Source organism: Cibotium barometz, chromosome 30 (assembly GCF_041138505.1).
Source record: "Cibotium barometz isolate CiBa-2024 chromosome 30, ASM4113850v1, whole genome shotgun sequence".
NCBI lineage: Eukaryota > Viridiplantae > Streptophyta > Polypodiopsida > Cyatheales > Cibotiaceae > Cibotium > Cibotium barometz.
The window spans coordinates 12,957,697-12,978,250 of NC_141075.1; the positions used below are offsets into that span (position 1 = coordinate 12,957,697).

At 37.9% G+C, this 20,554-nt stretch overlaps 1 protein-coding gene across 1 annotated transcript; it reads right to left on the bottom strand.

The window, feature by feature from the left end:
* Positions 1-5,157: 5,157 nt before the first annotated feature.
* On the bottom strand, positions 5,158-9,887 carry LOC147621175 (GDSL esterase/lipase At5g03610-like). Its single transcript, XM_086824506.1, has 5 exons — positions 9,728-9,887; positions 9,307-9,492; positions 8,664-8,959; positions 8,042-8,330; positions 5,158-5,573 (listed from the first exon to the last, which is right to left on the bottom strand). Exons 1-5 carry the CDS (start codon positions 9,777-9,779, stop codon positions 5,374-5,376), a joined length of 1,023 nt encoding a protein of 340 aa, XP_086680632.1. The 5' UTR covers positions 9,780-9,887; the 3' UTR covers positions 5,158-5,373.
* Positions 9,888-20,554: the final 10,667 nt, after the last annotated feature.

Consider the following 20,554-nt stretch of genomic DNA (forward strand, 5'->3'; position numbering starts at 1 on the left):
AAAGGGGATGAAATGAAGTCACACCAATCACCTTGGACAAGGCCACGAGTTTGGTCAAGGTCTTTAGCAGGCTCTCAGGTTCCCTCATCATCAATGGTTCTATGATTGGCTCTAATATGGGGTCTAGAATATACTCACGCAAGGGTCAATGGTTTGTACTCAACCACTTGCTCAAGTATAGGATCCAATTCAACCTATACCTTCCTTACAAGATCTTGGGCTTGTTTCATTCGTTCCTTCTCCCAACATTAGGTTGGGATACTTTATAAGTTTCTTGGGAGGTTCACATAGTCAATGGGATTTGTTTCTTTAAGAAGAGTAGGCTTGAGCATATCTAGAGATAACTTGTTGTCTCTCTATAAGGGAGGTAGCTTTGGAGCTCTCACCCAAACCACTTTCAATGGTCATGATGTTGTTGTCCTTGATAATTGATTTGCATTATTTTATTTTGTGCACTTTGAGGTCTTCTTCTTTCAAACCCGTGGTTCTGGTTCATTAGCCTTTTTAGGAGCTACTACTGTGGTCTTTGGGGCTTGCACTGTAGGCTCTTTAGCTTCTTTCTCTTTGGACCTAAAGCTTGGACTTTCTTCTTATTGGTAGCCTTAGATGTTTCCTTGGTTGTTGTTGTTGCTAGTACTGTTGTTGCCCTCGTCTTAGCTTAGGATCCTTGCAATAGCATTGAGAGGGACTACATGAATAAATTCTCCTTGTACATTAACTAGGTTAAAGCTTGTCAATGTGGCTACAAATGCTTTTACACTAGGGTGATTGTCACTCTGTTGGGATAATTCTTATAATCCTAGTCAAATCCACATTTGTAATATGTGCTTTCATTAGGAATCACATTGGGATTTAGCATGGGATTTAAAATTTTTGGAGTACTTAAGGCCCTTTGGTGCTCCATAATATGGTTTATGCCTTTCCATTGAAAGCATTGCACTAGTGGCCTATGTACCGTATTGTTGAGGTCTCTCACTCTTTGTTGCACCATGGCCTAGAATGAGCCTAGAATAAAGAGGAAATGTCTATGGTTGAAGCCTATTCTTCAGGATACCCATCGGGATCATACTATTAATGCTACTCATATGGGTCTTACTATTCATAAAAATCATAGCTCTATTGTTCTTGAGTTGTTGTTTTTGTAAGTAGAGTCACCAAGTACTGTTGAGGTCTCTCGCTCTTTGTTGCACCATGGCTTGAATAAAGAGGCAATGTCTATCATGAGCCTATTCAAGATACCCATAGGGATCATACTACCAATGCTACTCATATGGGTCTTACTATTCATAAGACTTATAGCTTTATTGTTCTTGAGTTTTTATTTTTATAGGTAGATTCATTGAGTCCTATTGTATTGGTGCGATTCTTGGAGGAATTTGTTAAGGTGGTAGTATTGGAGGTGGACATGCCAATTATATGCTATATAAAAAAACTAGTGATATTAATAATAGGATAGTTAAGAAATTATTAGTGAAGTGGGATGTACGCCTAATGCAGGATGCAAATTGGGAGGAATGGAACAAAATATCTTTATTTTTAAAATGAGGAAAAAATATTTTGAGGGAGGTTTGGTATAAGCCTTATTTAGTATTATCTAAAGGATGGTAGATCAAATAAAAAATTGGCAAGGGTGAGTTTCTAGCTAAATAGGATTAATTTAGAGGCACTTTATGAAGTTTAATTTATCAAAACAAACAACATGATGGGAATTAGAGATAAAATGTGGAAGCTATGGGAAATGCACACTTCTAGCATGGAAACAACCTCTCATGCATTGACACAACACTTCTAACATGGAAACAACCTCTAATGTGGAAGCTATGGGAAATACACACTTCTAGCATGGAAACAACACTTTTGACATGGAAACAACCTCTAATGCATGGAAACAACACTTTTGACATGGAAACAACATCTAATGCACAATTCTAGCATGGAAACAACCTCTAATGTGGAGATAAGTATTAAAATAATTAAATAGGTTTAAGAAGGGTTTTGATGATAGTAGCAAGAAGGGTTTTGATGATAGTAGCAAGTAGCCACATGTTAAAAATGGATGGAGATAAGTATTAAAATAATTAAATAGGTTTAAGAAGGGTTTTGATGATAGTAGCAATTAGCCACATGTTAAAAATGGATGGAAAGTGAAATCCACATTGAACAAGTGGCTTGGGTCATATTTAGTTGGAGGCTTAGTTACATTTTATTTAATGTGAAGCTTCTACCACAGAAAAGTTCTTTTCTTCATATATTTTGGGGGAAATGCTGCCAAAATATTTTCTCAAAAGAATTGTGTAAGGAAAAGCCACAAACGTGCTCCAATTTTCTTGACTCCACAACCAAGGAGGGAAATCAAGGAAACTAAGTACCACACAATAAAGGCAAATAAGTACACCATCCCATCAACCAAAGTTTTCACAATAGGATAAAACACGATGACACTCAAAGTCAACAAGATAGCAAACAACCTATGTGAGGCATGTAGAGAAGAGACTACATCACTCTCCCCCCAACAAAAGGAACTAAGGTAAGCGTTGATCTTATATATTGGGACTTATTATTTTGCATGGCATGTGTGGGATATTATGTCTTTGATAGCATTCACTAAGTCTAACATGTGTCATCATTAGTGCTTCTTATATTGTGAGGTAAAATAATTTTGGGGAAACCTCTTTAAATGATCTTTAAATTGTGAGGTAAAATAGTTTTGGGAAAACCTCTTTAAATGATCTTTTTCATTATCATTGTTTTCTTGTTTTGGAAAACTTCTTTGCATGCTCATTTTCATTAACCTTGTTTTCTCATTTTGGGGGGAATTAGAAATGTTATTGGAAATCAAATGCTCAACTTTTACTTTGGGATTTTAAAGAGTTGTTTTGAGCATATTATGGGCTAGAAATGTTTCATAAATATGGTAATCAATACCCTATATTTTGCACAATCTTAATGTGAACCACAAGTTCTTTTTGGCATAAGATGTGATATCCTTTTGTAGCAAGTCTCAAACCAAGTTTGTTGAATTTTTAAGGGATATTTCTAGATTTTTAGGGCTACAAATTCAATGTAGAATTAAACTTCATTTATTAAACCTTTATTAATTAAGGGTTTTTCTTGTAGAGACATCAAGGTTTCATGAGTATTAGTGTCAAGGTATTTCCTTATTGAATCATACATATTTTATCAATAGTCCTTATTAATGTAAATATCTTAAAGAGTCATCTATGTGTGAAGAGTTTTGCCAATTTCTTAAAGATTTATCCATGTGTGAAGAATTCTACCAAGAGTATAACATGTGTACATGTGTGCATGTTAAAATTATATTTTGTATAGTCTCTATGTGAACCACAAGTTCTTTTTAGCATAAGATGTGATATCGTTTTGTATCAAGCCTCAAACCAAATTTGTTGAATTTTTAAGGCATATTTATAGATTTTTAGGGGCTACACATTCATTTCTAAATTAAACTTCATTTATTAAACTTTCATTAACTAAGGGATTTTCTTTATAGAGACATCAAGGTTTCATGAGTAGTAGTGCCAAGGTATTTTTGTATTGAATCATACATAGGTTTCATGATGAGTAATAGTGCCAAGGATTGAATCATACATATTTTGTCAATATTCCTTACTAAAGTAAATATCTTAAAGAGTCATCTATATGTGAAGAGTTCTGCCAATATCTTAAAGAGTCATCTATGTGTGAAGAGTTCTACCAAGAGAGCATAAAATGTGTGCATGTGTAGACATAGCCTTTTATATCCTTAAACCTTCAAACCTTGTCAAAACAAGATAGCAAATTTAGCACCTGGTCCTTGAGAGATCATTGAAAATTTGAAGTTCAAGTTGTTCAATATTCTTATATACCTAAAGAAAAAGCCTCTTACAGAGTGCTCTGCAACACTCTTGAAGCTCCACTTGTGTTGTCAATAATTACTTGTAACTATTCAAGAATCTTTTGGAGACTCAATAAGTCAACTTGTGGCTTCAAGGCAAGACCCAAAGACACTTGATTCAGAAAGGCTAAGGTAGCCTCTTGACTTGAACTTTTTCCATTTAAAACTTATGGCTCAACATCTTCTTTCACTCTACGAGATCTTCTTTTCATGGTTCCATGTTGACATGAGGTCATACACATGAAGGATGCCGATGATCATGTACTAGACCCTGCAAATTGCTATCGTACGAGCTTTTTAAAAGACCAATATTTATAAAGTAACTATCATCCATTAGTACCATGCTTAAGGGGTTTGTTTTTTAACCTCTTTACATTGCCTTTTGAGGTTTGTAAACTTTATCTTTACATTGAATTCTGAGGTATGCAAACTTTATCTTTTAAATCAAGGCCATCCATGTAAAGGACGATGATCACGTGTGTAACCTGCTTAAAGAAAACATACAAATCTCCATTGTATGGGATTTGTAATAGACCAATACTTATAAAGTAACTATCAATCCACTAGTACCATGTAGTGACTCCCGCCATCCTCCCCTTAGAGCTTCTCTCTCTCTCTCTCTCTCCCTCTCTCTCTCTCTCTCTCCCTCTCTCTCTCTCTCTCTCTCTCTCTCTCTCTCTCTCTCTCTCTCTCTCTCTCTCTCTCTCTCTCTCTCTAGCTACCTTGTTTTCTTACACCAAATAATAAGTAGCTAGCTTACTGTATAATAGGTAGCTACCTCATTTTCTTACGTCAAATTTTCTACACTTGATTGAGGCTTCACATTCTTAATGACCTTTCATACTATTTATAGACCATAAGGCATATATAAACCTTAAGTTTTAAAGATTAATAATAATCAACAATCAAACATTCATATTATTACCAATAACCAAAATTTGATTGAAGCTTATAATACCTAAATTTGACCTAAACTTATAATACCTTAGGATCCTTTTAAGTGTCAATGATTCTATTTATAACAAAACTTATGATGTGTTTAGAGATGGCACAATTTAAAGATGCACACTTGTGTGTGTGTGTGTGTGTGTGTGTGTGTGTGTGGGAGAGAGAGAGCGAGAGAGAGAGAGAGAGAGAGAGAGAGAGAGAGAGAGAGAGAGAGAGAGAGAGAGAGAGAGAGAGAGAGATTTGAGTGTTTGAGGTTCCACTTATATCGCACTAGTAATTCTCATGATATAAGGAGAGATTTTTGTAAATAACAAATGTTGAAGAAAAATTATAAAGATAAAAGTTTAAAAATCCCAAATAATGTTTTATTTACTATGTCAACATGACCAATAATCCCAATGAGTAGTGTGTCCTAAATGATGACATAAGCCTATCACCCTACCTTTATTTTTTGATACTATGAATTACTCCACTTGTGCCATATACATATTGACAAAAGTTTCAATCATGTTTTACAATATAAGAATAAACATTCATAAAAAGGAAAAGAGGGCCTTTGAAATAGCTTTCCACCCAGCATTTGTGGGATGGACAGTGTCCCAAAAGAATGATTTTTCCCTAGATGTGCACAATTTGTATAGAAGCCCATCATTGCTATCAACATCACCACAAGTCCCTTCACCAATCCCCTCACAACATGGTCGTAATGGTAGTTTTGTATCTGTTGTTTTACCTATTGGTTCAAAGAAATTATCAATGATTATCATGCTAAAAGCAACATAATTTAATTGATCCCATAGACCTAATTAAAATAGTGGGCTTTTAATTATTATTATTACTTTCTTCATAGATAGAGAGTATAAGTACAAGTACAATATGAGAATTTCTACAATGAAAATTTTCATATTTTCAACCATAATCATTTTTAACAAAACATTACAAAATTTACATTAGTATAAACAAGCACTCATTCCTAACACACTTGTAATAGCAACAAGGAGGTAGCCCATTCATTGCCTTCCTATTGTTGTCACACTATAATTAATTGCTTTCATGATGTAACAAAAGCAAGAGAGATGTGGAACAACTAGCTAAAAGGGAGCTAAAGGTAAAAAGTTTAGTATACCCTTAAAAATTGAAAATGCATTTATAGTGATAGAGTGAAAAAAAATAAAAATAAAACCAACAAGTATGCATGACAAGTTTTATAAATAAATGAAGGTGGAGATGAAATGACAATGAAAATGTGTAGGATTAATTAATCAACATCAATAATATTGATTGAGATGACGATGCAAAAATGCAAAAATGGAAGGGATTTTTGTAATAATACAAGCATAAAAAGAAAACAAGGTCAACATTAGAAAACATATCTATAATGTAAAGCAAGCTCAAAATCAATAAGTAAATCAAATACAAATGAAAACTTGTGCGACGAATTATTTAACATCAATGATATTGATTGAGAAAACAATGCAAAAATAGAAGGCAATGTATAACACATGAATCTAAGCATGGTACTAAAAGCATCTAAGTAGCATAAAAAGAAAATAAGGTCAATGTTAGGAAAGGTATCTATAATGTAAAGCAAGCTCAAAATGATTAAGTAATTCAAATACCAATGAAAACTTGTGTAACTAATTATTTAACATTAAAGTATTAATTGAGAAAACAATGCAAAAAATAGAAGGCAATGTATAACACATGAATCTAAGCATGCTACTAGTGAATGAAAAATAAGGTCATTGTTAGACTTTGGCTATCAATTGAATGAAATCTCTCCACCAAACAACAATAGTAATGACTCAATGTGATGTAGGAACATAAATAATATTCATATATATGATCAACAAGTAAACCTCTTAAGAGGGAAGATTAAGACTACCTCAAACCAACTTATGGACCATTAGAGGTAGTCTTAATATTCCGTCTTAGAGGGAATATTAAGACTACCTCAAACCAACTTATGACGATTGGATGTTGAGAGAATTCGAGAAATATTCTCACACAAAGGTGCTCACAGCTTGTTCTTACATATGGGACATTACAAGAAATACCAAGTTGTTGGTAACCAACTTATGGACCATTAGAGGTAGTCTTAACATTCCCTCGTACCTCAAACCAACTTATGGACCATTGGAGGTAGTCTTAATATTCCAGACTACCTCAAACCAACTTATGGACCATTGGATGTTGAGCTAATTCGAGAAATGTTCTCACACAAAGGTGCTCACTTGTTCTTACATATGGGACACATTACAAGAAATACCAAGTTTTTGGTAGCAAGTTTGAATGCCTCCTCACTTAGAAGATTCACACCTTACCTCTCAGGCTATGAAAGGGAGAGATCACTTCACATATTAAACATGAGTGGGTGTATGCCTTCCATCCAAAAGCCCTTGCTCGTCTCATGGGGGGCGAGAGATGATGCATGAAGGCTTACTTGTCAACTTGATGTTAAAGAAGAGGGGTTTTATGGGAAGGATTCAAGTGAAGGATGTGATTGAGAGCAGGTTGACATACCTTGTGCATGTGCAAATGAAGGTTTTGCCAATTTGATGCCATTAGAGCCATGGTCAAAGGACTCCCTAAGGACTTCAGTTCTTGAGCTAGTGAAGAGAAGGGTATTTATTGCAATATGCATATTATGTTGAATCTCATGTTGGCAACTATACTTTAGTTGTTTGAGATAAGGTATTTGAAAATATCTAGTTGCAGAGTATCTAGAAATTTGTATAAAAAAAGTTTAACTTTGGAGAATAAAAAAGAAGGTCGAATAAAGGCCTTTGTTGATCCCTCAAAACAAAAAGGTAACACTATTGCATGGCCGAAGGAGTAGTCTCGTCTGTACATTAGGGGACCAAGCTAAACCAATGGGTTTTCAGTTTAAAAAGCACTATATGTGGGTATGGCACTTGGTAATATGTAAAATGTCCCCTTGGCAATATCCCTCCCCAAAGAAAAAAGCAAGCCCCACACACACACACACACACACACACACACACACACACACACACACAATCTAGTCGAATTGGACGTAAAATTTGAGTCTTTTTTTCTCGTCATTCTTACGTGAAGAAACTTATTAACCTCTAGGCATATGAAAAAAAAACAAAAAAAGAAACAAAAAAAGAGATTCAAACCTTTATAAAACAGTGGAGGCGCTATCTTTTTCAAGGAGGATGCAGCTTTCGTTCGTACCTTTGAGTGCCACCTCGAATGCTTTATGAAAGTCAAGTGTAACGAGCTTGGCCTTTGATAGTTTCTTTTGCAGGTTTGACATCTGGGATGCCAAGAGATTGTTGTGGAGAGTGCTCCATCCATTGACTGTGTCATTGCAGATGGTGTAGTTGCTCAGGTACGTGACTGCGGGTAAGCAGCCCACGGGCTGTAGATTTGTCGCTGCTAACCTTGTAAAACCCAACTCATACAGAGCTTCAAGAGAAGCTGCAATCTGCTCCACCACCTTCGGAATGAAGTCATGTATACCCTGCATATATAATAATCCCACCCCCCACACACACATGCGCGCGTGCGCACGCGCACCCACCCACACACACACACACACACACACACACACAACCAGCATTGCTAATCAGCACCTTCATCTTTGGCACCCAATTAGTGCACAGATTATTCTAATAATATCATTAGCATGAGAACAATTGCGCGCGCGCGCGCGCGCACACATAACCAGCATTGCTAATCAGCGCCTTCATCTTTGGCACCCAATTAGAGCACAGATTATTCTAATAATATCATTAACATGAGTACAATGGCAGGTATTAATGCTTGTTGACATGCGCTTCATAAGATTATCAACCTCGCCGTTTGGATGGAGCAGCTGATATGCAGTATAGTCATTCCCGGCCACAACAAGAAGGACCGCGGAGCTTCTTATAAGCTTTTTGGGCACTAAGCCTTTGCTAATTGTTTCTCTAAATTCATCGATTTGAGCGCTAATGTTCGGATAGAGTGGGCCAAAAGTGGGGAAAACACCACTTCCTCCAAATGCAAAGTTGATTCCTCTACTCCTACCATATTGCAGGTGGTGGGCAGCGTACTTAGTACTGCTAATCAACCTGTATGGCAAGGGCTTTCTCACACCCAGAAAGGAAGCTGCAAGAAAATCAAGGCAAGCCAACGTTATCCAAGTGCATGGAGCTTGTCAAAGGTAAGCAAGTGTTCAGAGCACAGCCATGGAAGGAAGTGATTAGACTTGCCTTAATTAACAGAGACAGAGGGGTGATCGGAAGGGCTTACAAATTAGTGCATGTGCCGGTGTGTACATGTGTGTGTGTGAGAGAGAGGGGGGTGTGCCGGTGTGTACATGTGTGTGTGTGAGAGAGGGGGGGTGTGTGTGTGCATGTGCATGTGTGTGTGAGAGAGAAGGATAGAGATATGGCCAATCATAAGGAAGCTTAACACCACATTAATGCTGATAAATTGAAATCATTGGAACTTACCATAGTAGTCACTAAAGACCCTTCCATCTGAATATCTACCAGAGGGCTCTCCAGGCCATGTGTTGCCATAGGGTGTCCTCCATGGTTTGTAGAGAGTTGGGTTGGAAGCATTGTGGTTGCCCATATCCGCATAAGAATCCCCGAACACAAACAATGCGGATGGCTTAGCTTCTACCACATGAAGGGCTGCCACAACAGCACAAATTTGAGACCCATCTACAACAAATAAGCTAAAAATGAAGCCCTTGCCAATGCAATCATGATGGACCTAGCATACATTGTTTTGGCTAATCTATTTGTTACCACTTAAAATGAAGTGATTCTCAATGACACTAACTTGGCCTAAAATTAAGTGATTCTCAATAATATACTCAATGATACTAACTTGGCCTAAGATTAACCATTGGATGTGAAAGCTTACCCACAAAAGAGAGAATCAAAAGAGAGCCAACAATACTACTTGAATGAGCCATGGTGATGAAAAGGTATCAATCATTACAATGATGAAGTCTTGAAGATTTTGGTTAAGAGCTTGAGGAGACTTTTCCAAGTTGGAAAAGCCCTTGTGGCTTTATATAGTGTGGAGGTTATAGTTTAAAATGAGCCAAAGGCACCATCTCACTTTTGAAAAGGCCCTCACCACACCTTTCTTAATGGCTCTTTATTAATTTTCGTGTGGAATCATGGTTCCATTGGGATTTTTTTAAATGAGATTTCTTACATATTTTGCTGCTGGGAATTCCACACGATTCTCGTGGGGTGGACACCTAATTTGGCTGCATTATACATGATTAATTAATATATGGACCAGTGATCACGTTCAGGTAATGGGCGCCGCCTTGGGCCTGCTGGTGGCATCCTAAGTCTTCTCCCTGATCCTCATTCAAAGGTCTAGGATGTGCCCTTCTTCACACGGAGTTGGCACACTAAGGATGACAATCCATGTGTGCCCATTTACTCTCTTGGTTGAAAGAATAATTTACTATTGAGCTCGTGGAAGTGCCTGATCTCAAAACTAATAAGTACTTTGTGATAGCAACTCTCATTTACCCTTCAAGTTAGAGTGAACACACAAAGCCCTTGAGCGTGCAGTCGAGCTGGTAGAACGGTAGGGCCTCAGTATGGGGCCCCGGGTTCAATGCCTGTGAGCTACACGGTGGGGGCTGCTTGTATGAGCCGATGGATTATTCTACCTTCCCAACAGAGGAGTGAACACACAAAAACCCAAGCCACACTAAGGAAGACACGTTTACATGGCCTTGTCAAGTCTTGTGTAAAAACCATCCAATATCATTGTGATCAATAGTTTTGAGAAATTCTTCAAGGACCATAATCCTAGAAATAAAGATGTTAGAAATAAGCCCCTACATTGCCAAGTAGTGATCTAAGTGAGTGCTTTCACTTTGGATTATTAAAGTACTCAAGAAGCCACAAATTTTCCCCTGAATTTTGAAGTACACAAGAAGCCACACTTTTCTCCCTAAATGTTAAATATACCGCAAACTCGGGGAGTGCAAAAAGCGGCTAGTTGAGGGGAAGTTATTATAGCACATGGCGTTGCATGCTTCCGTGTGTTGGTGGGTGGCCGCCAATCCTCTCACGTATGCAGGCTGGGGCTGGCCTGAGGGATGGATGATGCGTGGGCTCAAGGAGTTGAATAGGGCGACGGTGAGACTGGGGGGATTTGGAGCCTGATGAAGTTATGAAGCACTCTCGCAAAGTGAAAGGCAAGGAGAGGGATGCAAAGAAACTGCACCTGAACTAGATATCAATGAGGTTGAATGCCCAAACGCAGAGGAAGTCAGCATGTCGATAGGAGTAAGGTATGTGCAAGAGTCGCTGAGCTGGCTAGGAGACAAGTTGGTCTTTTATCAACGTGTAGTGCCATTTTGTTTTGCCCTGGGAGACCGCCAAGTAAGGCAAACCTAGGGAAATGGTTTCAGGAGGATGTCTTTCATGTGAGAAGGTGGTCTATCAGATATTTTATCTTGGCAAGGGTTTTTTTAACGTCCTGTTTATGAAAGGGAAATTTGTTTCTGATCTCTTTTTTGCGAGAGCTTCTTTATTCATGGGGATAACCTTTGATCCTCCTTTTGATGTGAATAGAAGCCTGCAAGAGGCATGCCCTATTTGGATGGAGATCTTAGGCTTGTCGCCTTGGTTAAGGCCAACGCTTGGAGAGTTAGCCAGTGCGTTTGGCCCCGTTCTGTATATCTCAAAGGAGGAGGATAGCGGCCATCAGAATCGAACAGCGTATGCATCACATGGAACACTTTGGTTGAGACCCCTAGAACCCTTGAATTGGGTGAGCTTGGGAAGATGGAACTAAAACTAAAGTTTAGGATATTCCCTGGAGCATGTTTTAGGTGTGTCCGCTTTGGACATATAGCCAAAAATTGTGGGGGAGTGAAGCACACGAAAGTTGGTGGTAGAGGAGAGGAAGGAAGGGGAATCCAGCAGGGGTAGTAAGGCGGGGGATAGGGAGTACTATGGGAGTGAGAAGAATGAGGGGGGAAGGAAATTCTAGAACCTGAGGGAGGGGGGAAAGTAGAAGGAGGTTGGACTAAAGTGGTTGATAAAGCAAAAGGGAAAGCTACCTTTGGGAAAATCAAAGAGGAAGCCAAAAAGACTCAAAGCAAGCTGACATCTAAAACAGGTAGCGGGGGGCAACAAGTCTCAGGGCAACTCAAGCCCCTTGCTATACTCAAATCCGTTCATCCCTTTAGCGAGGGATGATAGTGAAACCTCCTCTATGGGGAAATTCAACTACCAAGTTAAAACAGCTTGAAAAGAAATTCAGCGTGGAACCTCTAAGGTTGAAGGGGAAGAAGAGGTGGATATGGTCCTTGAGACTGCCTTAAGATGTATAGGATCAAGGATGTTAGAGGATGTACCCGGAATGCGAAGGGGCTTAGAGATAAGAAGAAAAATGTTTCTTTTTGGGGTCTAGTCAAGGAATGGGGATTGTCGATTATGGCTATTTCAAGAACACAATCTTTAAATGGCTAGAAGATCTATAGGAGGGATAGATTTGGTGACTGGATGGTGTTGTATGGAGGGGTGGGATCATGGTAAGTGGCTATTCAAGAACACAATCTTTTTGGCTAGACTCAACCTATAGGAGGGATAGATTTGGTGACTGGATGGTGTTGTATGGAGGGGTGGGATCATGGTAAGTGGCTATTCAAGAACACAATCTTTTTGGCTAGACTCAACCTATAGGAGGGATAGATTTGGTGACTGGATGGTGTTGTATGGAGGGGTGGGATCATGGTAAGTGGCTATTCAAGAACACAATCTTTTTGGCTAGACTCAACCTATATTAGGGATAGATTTGGTGATTGGATGGTGTTGTATGGAGGGGTGGGATCAGGGTAAGTGGGGTGGGATCAGGGTAAGTGGTGTTGTATGGAGGGGTGGGATCAGGGTAAGTGGGGTATTAACTATCGTTAAAAGGAATTTAAATCTTTTATTTGCAAATCATACGAATGGTAGGATTTTGGTAGTTGGGGTCCAAATAGATGGGGAGAGGATGTGGGTGGTCAATATCTATGGGGCTCATAATTATAAAGTTAGAGGTGAGATGTGAGAGTGGATTGCCAAATTGGATATTCAATGACCTTGTATCCTTCTACAAGGTTTCAATATGGTGGAAAGACAACTAGATAGGTATGGGGGGAATACCATTCTATTGGGATAAGAAAAAAGGAAATGGGAAAGTCTGAGAGAGAAGATGGGGTTGATTGATGGATGAAATCTGGGTAGCTGGGGGTCTGAACAAGGCCACACTTTTTATAGTCTTTAGTATTTTGGTTCCTCCTCTAGAATTGACAGGGTCTTTTTTAGTCATCAGGCTTCTTGGGTCCTCCTCACATTAAAGGTGAAAATTGATCCCTCCTCAGTTCTATCAGATCACATGCCTTTGAAATGGGGATGGCATGTGACTTACTTTTCTACAAGGAAATTGAGGGTGATAACCTCTTGCTCAAAGATGATCTATTTATTGCCTGTACAGAAGAAGCCATTGGAAAACTGAGAAGGAAGAGGGGCAGGGAGGGGTCATGGAGATCCTTTGCTAATGAAATGCAAGGTATTATTGGGAGAGTGGGCAAATTAAGAGTTGAGGAGAAAAGGTAGGAAAGGAGGAGATGGAGTGAGCAGTTGGAGTCCGTGTAGAAGAAAAAACAAACTAGGAAACTGACTGAGGAGGAGGTGGACTTATACATTAGATGTCATACATTTTTGAAAAGAGAGGATGATAAGCTGGCTAGTGAGAGAGAAAAAGATAGTAGATGGAAATCCTGTTGTAACAAGAAGAAACCTGATAAATACCTTTTTAAGTTAGCAGAAGAAAATAGAAACAGGGAAGTGGTGGGGCAGTTTAGGGATGAGAATGGGTAGGAACAAGGGGGATATTGATCAAGTAGCCAACAATGGATGGAATTTCTTGGTTGTACACTAAGTCTGAAGGAAGACTTCTCTCAAAGAAGATTCCAAGCAGAGAACAGACTCCTCCGGGTTGGTCAACAAAAGAGTGGAAGATAAAAAGGCCAAATGGTTGGAAAAGGGAAGTGGAAATGGAGGAATGTTAGTTGGCTCTTCTCGAAAGCTTGGGGAAAGAGAAATCTCCCGGTTGGGATGGGTTATCAGTAGAGTTCTTCATTGCATTCTGGCCTTCTCTTAAGGACCTGGTGTGGGACTTATGCAAGGGTGCCTTTGACACTGGCAACTTGGACAAGGATTTGAAAGAGGGTGTGGTGAAACTAATCCCAAAGCAAGCAGCTTGTAACAGATTTAACCATTGGAGACCCATTACTTTACTCACTATGGTATATAAAATATTGGCCAAGGTTATTGCCTTAAGGATCACTCCACTCTTACAAGAGGTTATATCCAAAAAATAGTATGGATTCATTAAAGGGAGATCTATTTATGACAACATCTTGGCTACCATTCTAGGTAGAGAAGTGGCCCAAAAAACAGATTAAAAATGCATTATGTTGCAGTTTGACTTGGAGAAAGCCTATGATAGGATTCACTGACCATTTGTGGCCAGGGTCATGGAAAGGTTGGGATTTGGAAATAGGATGGCTACCTGTATTTACACTCTTACAGTGGGTGGTCAGTCTAAACTATTGTTAAATGGAAGATTGAATGGGGGATTTGAGATTAAAAGATCTATGAGACAGGGGTGTCCCTTGGCTCCCTGGCTCCCTTGCTATTTGCTATTTCCTCCCATCCCTTGATAGTGGCTTTGGAAGATGTATGTAATAATGGAAAGGGTGACTGGGTTAAAGATGAAGGGTGGGGAGCAACTGGTTATTCAATGCTTTGCAGCAGCATGATTCATTGCTCTTTTTGAGGGTAGACAACTTGAGACAAGCCCTTTGGACTGTGTAGGAGTTTGCTGAGGCCTCTTGCTCAAGGTGTAATATAAATCTAGGATCATTAGCTTAACTGAAGATAATGACTTTGACCTGGAAAGATGGGGATGTGACAATAAGGAGGGGTTAGATAATCAGACATCTAGGTGTTCCCTTTGGAGTGGAGGTGTCAAATAAGTAGTTGACTAACTTGGCTGTTGAGAAATTCCTTAGCAAGCTAAAGAAATGGGAAGGAGTCAGGGTTCCTTTTTTCCATGACAGGGTAGTCATCTGCAAGGAGTCAGGGTTCCTTTCCATGACAGGGTGGTCATCTGCAATGTGGTGTTAAATGCTTACATTATGTTCTTATGCCCTATTCTTCATTTTGGTAAATGTCATTAGAAGAAGATTATAGGTCTTGTAAAAGGGACTTTTTATGGAGAAATGGAGGTAATGATAGAAAAGTGGTAGCTTGGCCAGCTTGGGAGGACAAGTTGAGCCTACCTAAGAGGGAAGGTGGCATTGGGATTTTGAACTTACCCATTCATTCTAAAGCAGCCTCCCTAAATGCTTACTTTAAGAGCAAACTTGGACTAGGTTGTTAAGGAAACTGGTTGAGGATTCTAATGTGCTTCTTAAAGACAGGTGGATGGGATTAGGATGAAAAGACAGGTGGATGGGATTAGGATGAAAAGACAGGTGGATGGGATTAGGACGAAAAGATAATCTATTATCCTATGCTCCCCTAACTGGAAGGAAGTACTAGGGCTGGTGAAATGGGATTGGTGTACCAGAGCCATAGGGAATTCTCTGTTTAATCTCAAGATATGGTGGGCCCATAAATTCACTCCACTCTCTTGGCCTCTTTGGACATCAGGTTAGCTAAGAAGTTGAATAATAAAGGCATGAGGAGATTGGATGGGATTGGTCTCTAGTGGGATGGAAGGAGCTGGGAGATAACTGAAGGATGAGTTTAGCCTTCAACCAGGGGAACTGCAACAAATGGTGAGATAGGTATTGGTGGAAGTGGAGGGGGGATGAGTGTCCGCCAGTGCATTTGATGAGACTTGCTGGCTGAAAGATTTGGCCTCGTTTAATGGAATCAAACTACATAAAGGGGGTAACCAAGACTTTGTACGAGGAACTGAGCAGTAGGAGTGAAGTGAATGTGAGGTACTATAATAAAATCTAGAGGGTGTGCTGGGACTCTGGCATCTAGATGAAGAGATGGAAGATGATATGAGAGGTGGGTATTCTTGTGAAAGACCAGATTTTCTTGTGGAAAGGGTGTGTATGTGGGCCTTGCTTATTGGGTATAAATTGCTAGAGAAATTTCACCTCTGGGCCTGCCCTAGATCTGCAAATCAGCATTGGAGGATGGGATAGATGCTTTTTGGGACTGTCCTGCTCTTAGAGGGGCTTGGGGCAAGATTGGTATATAAATGGGTTTCAAGAAGTATAGGTATGTAGGGGTATCTGGGGGACTGGGTGTTAGAAGATTGTCTGTGGGGCTGATGGGGCTGCTGATTGGGTTTTTAGTATTATTAGATATTGTTTTCTTTGGGAGATATGGAATTCTAGGAATAGTATAATTTTTTAGAAAGAGGCTTGCCAAGGGGTTGATGTGATATAATTGATGTATATGTGATATAATTGATGTATATGTGAGTATATAAGTGTTGGTCTATATATTATGTTAATCAAATGAATGATGGTGGTGTGGTGTAGTGAATTCAGGCCATGCAATCTAGAATTTGATGATCCGACTCCTGATTGAGGAGGCTCTTGTACATACTAGGATGTCCTAACAAATGCTATCATGTGGCAGGGATGTGTAGGTCTGGAGTTAAAGGTAAACCTACCTAAGTTTGGGCCCAAAACCAAAAGGTCATATATGAAGGAGAAGAAGCCAGTATTTACATTTATTGCCTTTATTAAGAACCCTTTGGGCAAAAGACCACTGGTAAAAGTGTGGAAAAAAGGAGAGTATATGGAAGCAATCCCCAAAAGGCTACACCACAGAGACTATGATTTCTTCGTGTATGTGATTAGGCTATCCTATTGCTTGGGAGAAATCCTCCTTTGTTTGGGAGGATAAGAGGTGGGAGCTGATATGTAGCTTGTTAAATAGTGAAGTCGTGGGAGTTTAGGAAGTGATGTATTTGAGTCTTATATATAACTATTAACTATTTCTTAATATAACATATATTTTCCTATATATATATACATACATACATACATATATATATATAGATGTCAAACTCAAACATAGGCTTTTACCACTGGACTAGTCATTTATGCTTCAAGTAAAGAGAATTTATGTACCAAAAGTTCTACATATCTATGTGGAAATTAGGATAATCACATCAAGTGCTATTTTACAAGAGAGGAAAAATCCATGACATGTCCATTAAATTTGTGTAGATAAAGGAAAATGATGGTTGTTTTCATTGATAAAAGTTTCCTTAACTCAATATTAATACTTGACAACCTTATCCTATCATAATTGCATAGAATTTGCCTTATAAAATGCATCATTGTACTCTTTAATACTCCTTAAAGATGATCTCATGGAACTACCTTCGAAGGGTTGAGATGTGTGATTCACCCTTACTTCCAATGTTGCATCATAAAAGAAGAGATAAGCATATGACATAAGATAATCATTAGGATAAGGGAGCTCCACTCTCACTTCATTAAAAAACAAAGACCATATCACATATTCATGCCCATGGGCCCTATAATATATGCATTTATGAACCTATTTTCTACATTCCCCATCGGTTAGAACTCTTATCAATGAGTATCTTCAACTTACATAATGTACTAGATTTTTTGGAAACTATAATTTATGTTTTCACACATTTATCTAGCATACTCTCCATTGCTTCTTTTATTCTCGAGTTAGACAACGTATTGGTCTTTGAAAATCTTTAACATTTTAAATGTTTTACTCTTTAGTTTACTCATTCTGTATATTGTTTACATGTTATGTGCTACTTTTTAAGAGACTTTTTCACTCTTTTCCTACTCTCTAAAAGCTTATATAATACTTTAACAAGTTACAACACTCTCTTGGGAGTTGTGTAAGAAACTTTCCTTTACCTTTATTGATTGAACCACATTTTAAAGCTTCACAAATCTTATCACCCATCCCTTGGATATACTAATGATAATATAATTAGTTCCCATGATGGACACTATATGATGGACACTATGGTCGCTAAATTAGGTCCATGATGTGCACTATGGTCTTTCTTACAAGGTTCAACTGTACATGTTTATGAACCCATAAGTTATATTGGGACTCCATGTAAGATGTATTAAGTATTTATGTGGATAAGTAATATATTTTTATATTGACATTCTAGTTAAGTTGTGATGATAAGATCACTGCTTACTTAAGCCATATTTTCAAATGAACGAGATGCCACAAAAGGCGAGACAAAAAAAAAGTGCACACCTTGTTTATAAACTTTTAGTATAGTAGGCATTTATAAACAATTCAGCTTGTTTGCTTTTTCAAGAGAGAGACTCCACAAAAGGCGAGACAAAAAAAAAGTGCACACCTTGTTTATAAACTTTTAGTATAGTAAGCATTTATAAACAATTTAGCTTGTTTTCTTTTAAGAGAGACGCCACAAAAAGACAAAAAAAAAGTGCACACCTTGTAAAGAAATCAATGTGAGCTAGCAAACATGCTTTTCACATGTGAAGTTTGAACAACATTTCCTAAGTCTTCTTCCTGACCCTCATTAAAAGCTTTAGTATGTCCCCTTCTTCATACGAAGTTGGAACACTAAGGATGACAATGGGTGACCTAGAATGTAAATGGTATAAATAAGAAAAGGGTCCCTTAGGAAAGAAAATCACCTTGCAAAGTTCCATATTCCATGTGTACCCAGGCTTTTACCATTGGACCTAGTCACTTATGCTTCAAGTAAACAAAAAGTAGGTGGAGAATATGCAATTTTTAAATGTGGACAACAAGATATATGAATTGGATAGAAGGGAATTTATGTACCAAAAGTTTTACATATCTATGTGGAAATTAGGATAATCGCATCAAGTGAGCACTATTGTATAAGAGAGGAAAATTTCATGACATGTCCATTAAATTTGTGTAGATAAAGGTAAATGATTGTTGTTTTCATTGATAAAAGTTTCCTTAACTCAATATTAATACTTGACAACCTTATCCTATCATAATTTCATAGAATTTGCCTTATAAAATGCATCATTGTACTCTTTATACTCCTTAAAGATGATCTCATGGAACTACCTTCTAAGGATGTTTGATTCACCCTTACTTCCAATGTTGCATCATAAAAGAAGAGAGACAAGCATATGACATAAGGTAATCATTAGGATAAGGGAGCTCCACTCTCACTTAATTCCAAAAAAAAAAACCCATGTCACATATTCATGCTCATGGTGGGCACTATAATATGTGTGTTCGTGAACCTATTTTCTACATAAGCCATTGGTTAGAACTTTTATCAATGTATGAGTACCTTTAACTTGCCCAATGTACTAGATTTTTTGGAAACTTTAATATATGTTTTCACACATTTCTAGCATACTCTCCATTGCTTCTTTTATTCTCGAGTTAGACAATGTATTGGTCTTTGCACACATTTAACATTTTAAATGTTTTACTCTTTAGTTTACTCATTTTGTATATTGTTTACATGTTATGTGCTACTTTTTAAGAGACGTTTCACTCTTTTCCTACTCTAAAAGCTTATATAGTACTTTAACAAGTTAGAAGACTCTCTGGGAAGTTGTGTAAGAAACTTCCCTATACCTTTATTGATCGAACCACATTTTGAAGCTTCACACATCTTATTACCCATCCCTTAGATATACTAAGGTTTTAATGACAACATAATTCGGTCCCATGATGTGCACTATGGTCTTTCTTACAAGGTTCAACTATACATGTTTATGAGTCCATAAGTTATATTGGGTCTCCATGTAAGATGTCTTAAGCATGTGGATAAGTCATATCTTTTTATATTGATATTCTAGTTAAGGTGTGATAAGATCACGGCTTACTTTAGTCATCTTTTTAAATGAACTACCAACTTTAACTATAGTTAGAACTTATAAACATTTTAGCTTGTTTGCTTTTGAGAGAGACGTCACAAAAAGCGAGACAAAAAAAGTTCACACCTTGTAAAGAAGTGAATGTGAGCTAGCAAACAAGCTTTTGACTTGTGAAGTTTAAACAACATTCCCTAAGTCTTCTTTTTGAATGAACTACCAACTTTAACTATATTAAGAACTTATAAACATTTTAGCTTGTTTGCTTTTGAGAGAGACGTCACAAAGAGCGAGACAAAAAAAGTTCACACCTTGTAAAGAAGTGAATGTGAGCTAGCAAACAAGCTTTTGACGTGTGAAGTTTAAACAAGATTCCCTAAGTCTTCTTTTTTATCCTCATTCAAAGGTCTAGTATGCCCCCTTCTTCACACAGAGTTGGCACACTAAGGATGACAATGGGTAACCTAGAATGAAAGTGGTATAAATAATAAAAGGAGCCCTTAGTAAAGAAAATCACCTTGCAAAGTTCCTACATACACACACATGCATAGAAATATAGATATATATATATATGTGTATGCATGTGTGTGTGTGTATACATAGATTTATATAAATATATGAACACACACATACGTGCACACATAAACATATATATACATATATGTATGCATGTATACATACATAAATATATACATACACACGTGTATGTATACATGCACGCATGCGTGCACACACACACACACAAATGGCAAACACGTAAGATAAGTTTGTTGAAACTATGGGAGAGCTTATATATATATGGGGTCCCTATACTTGCGAAAGGGATAGCTTCAAACTTA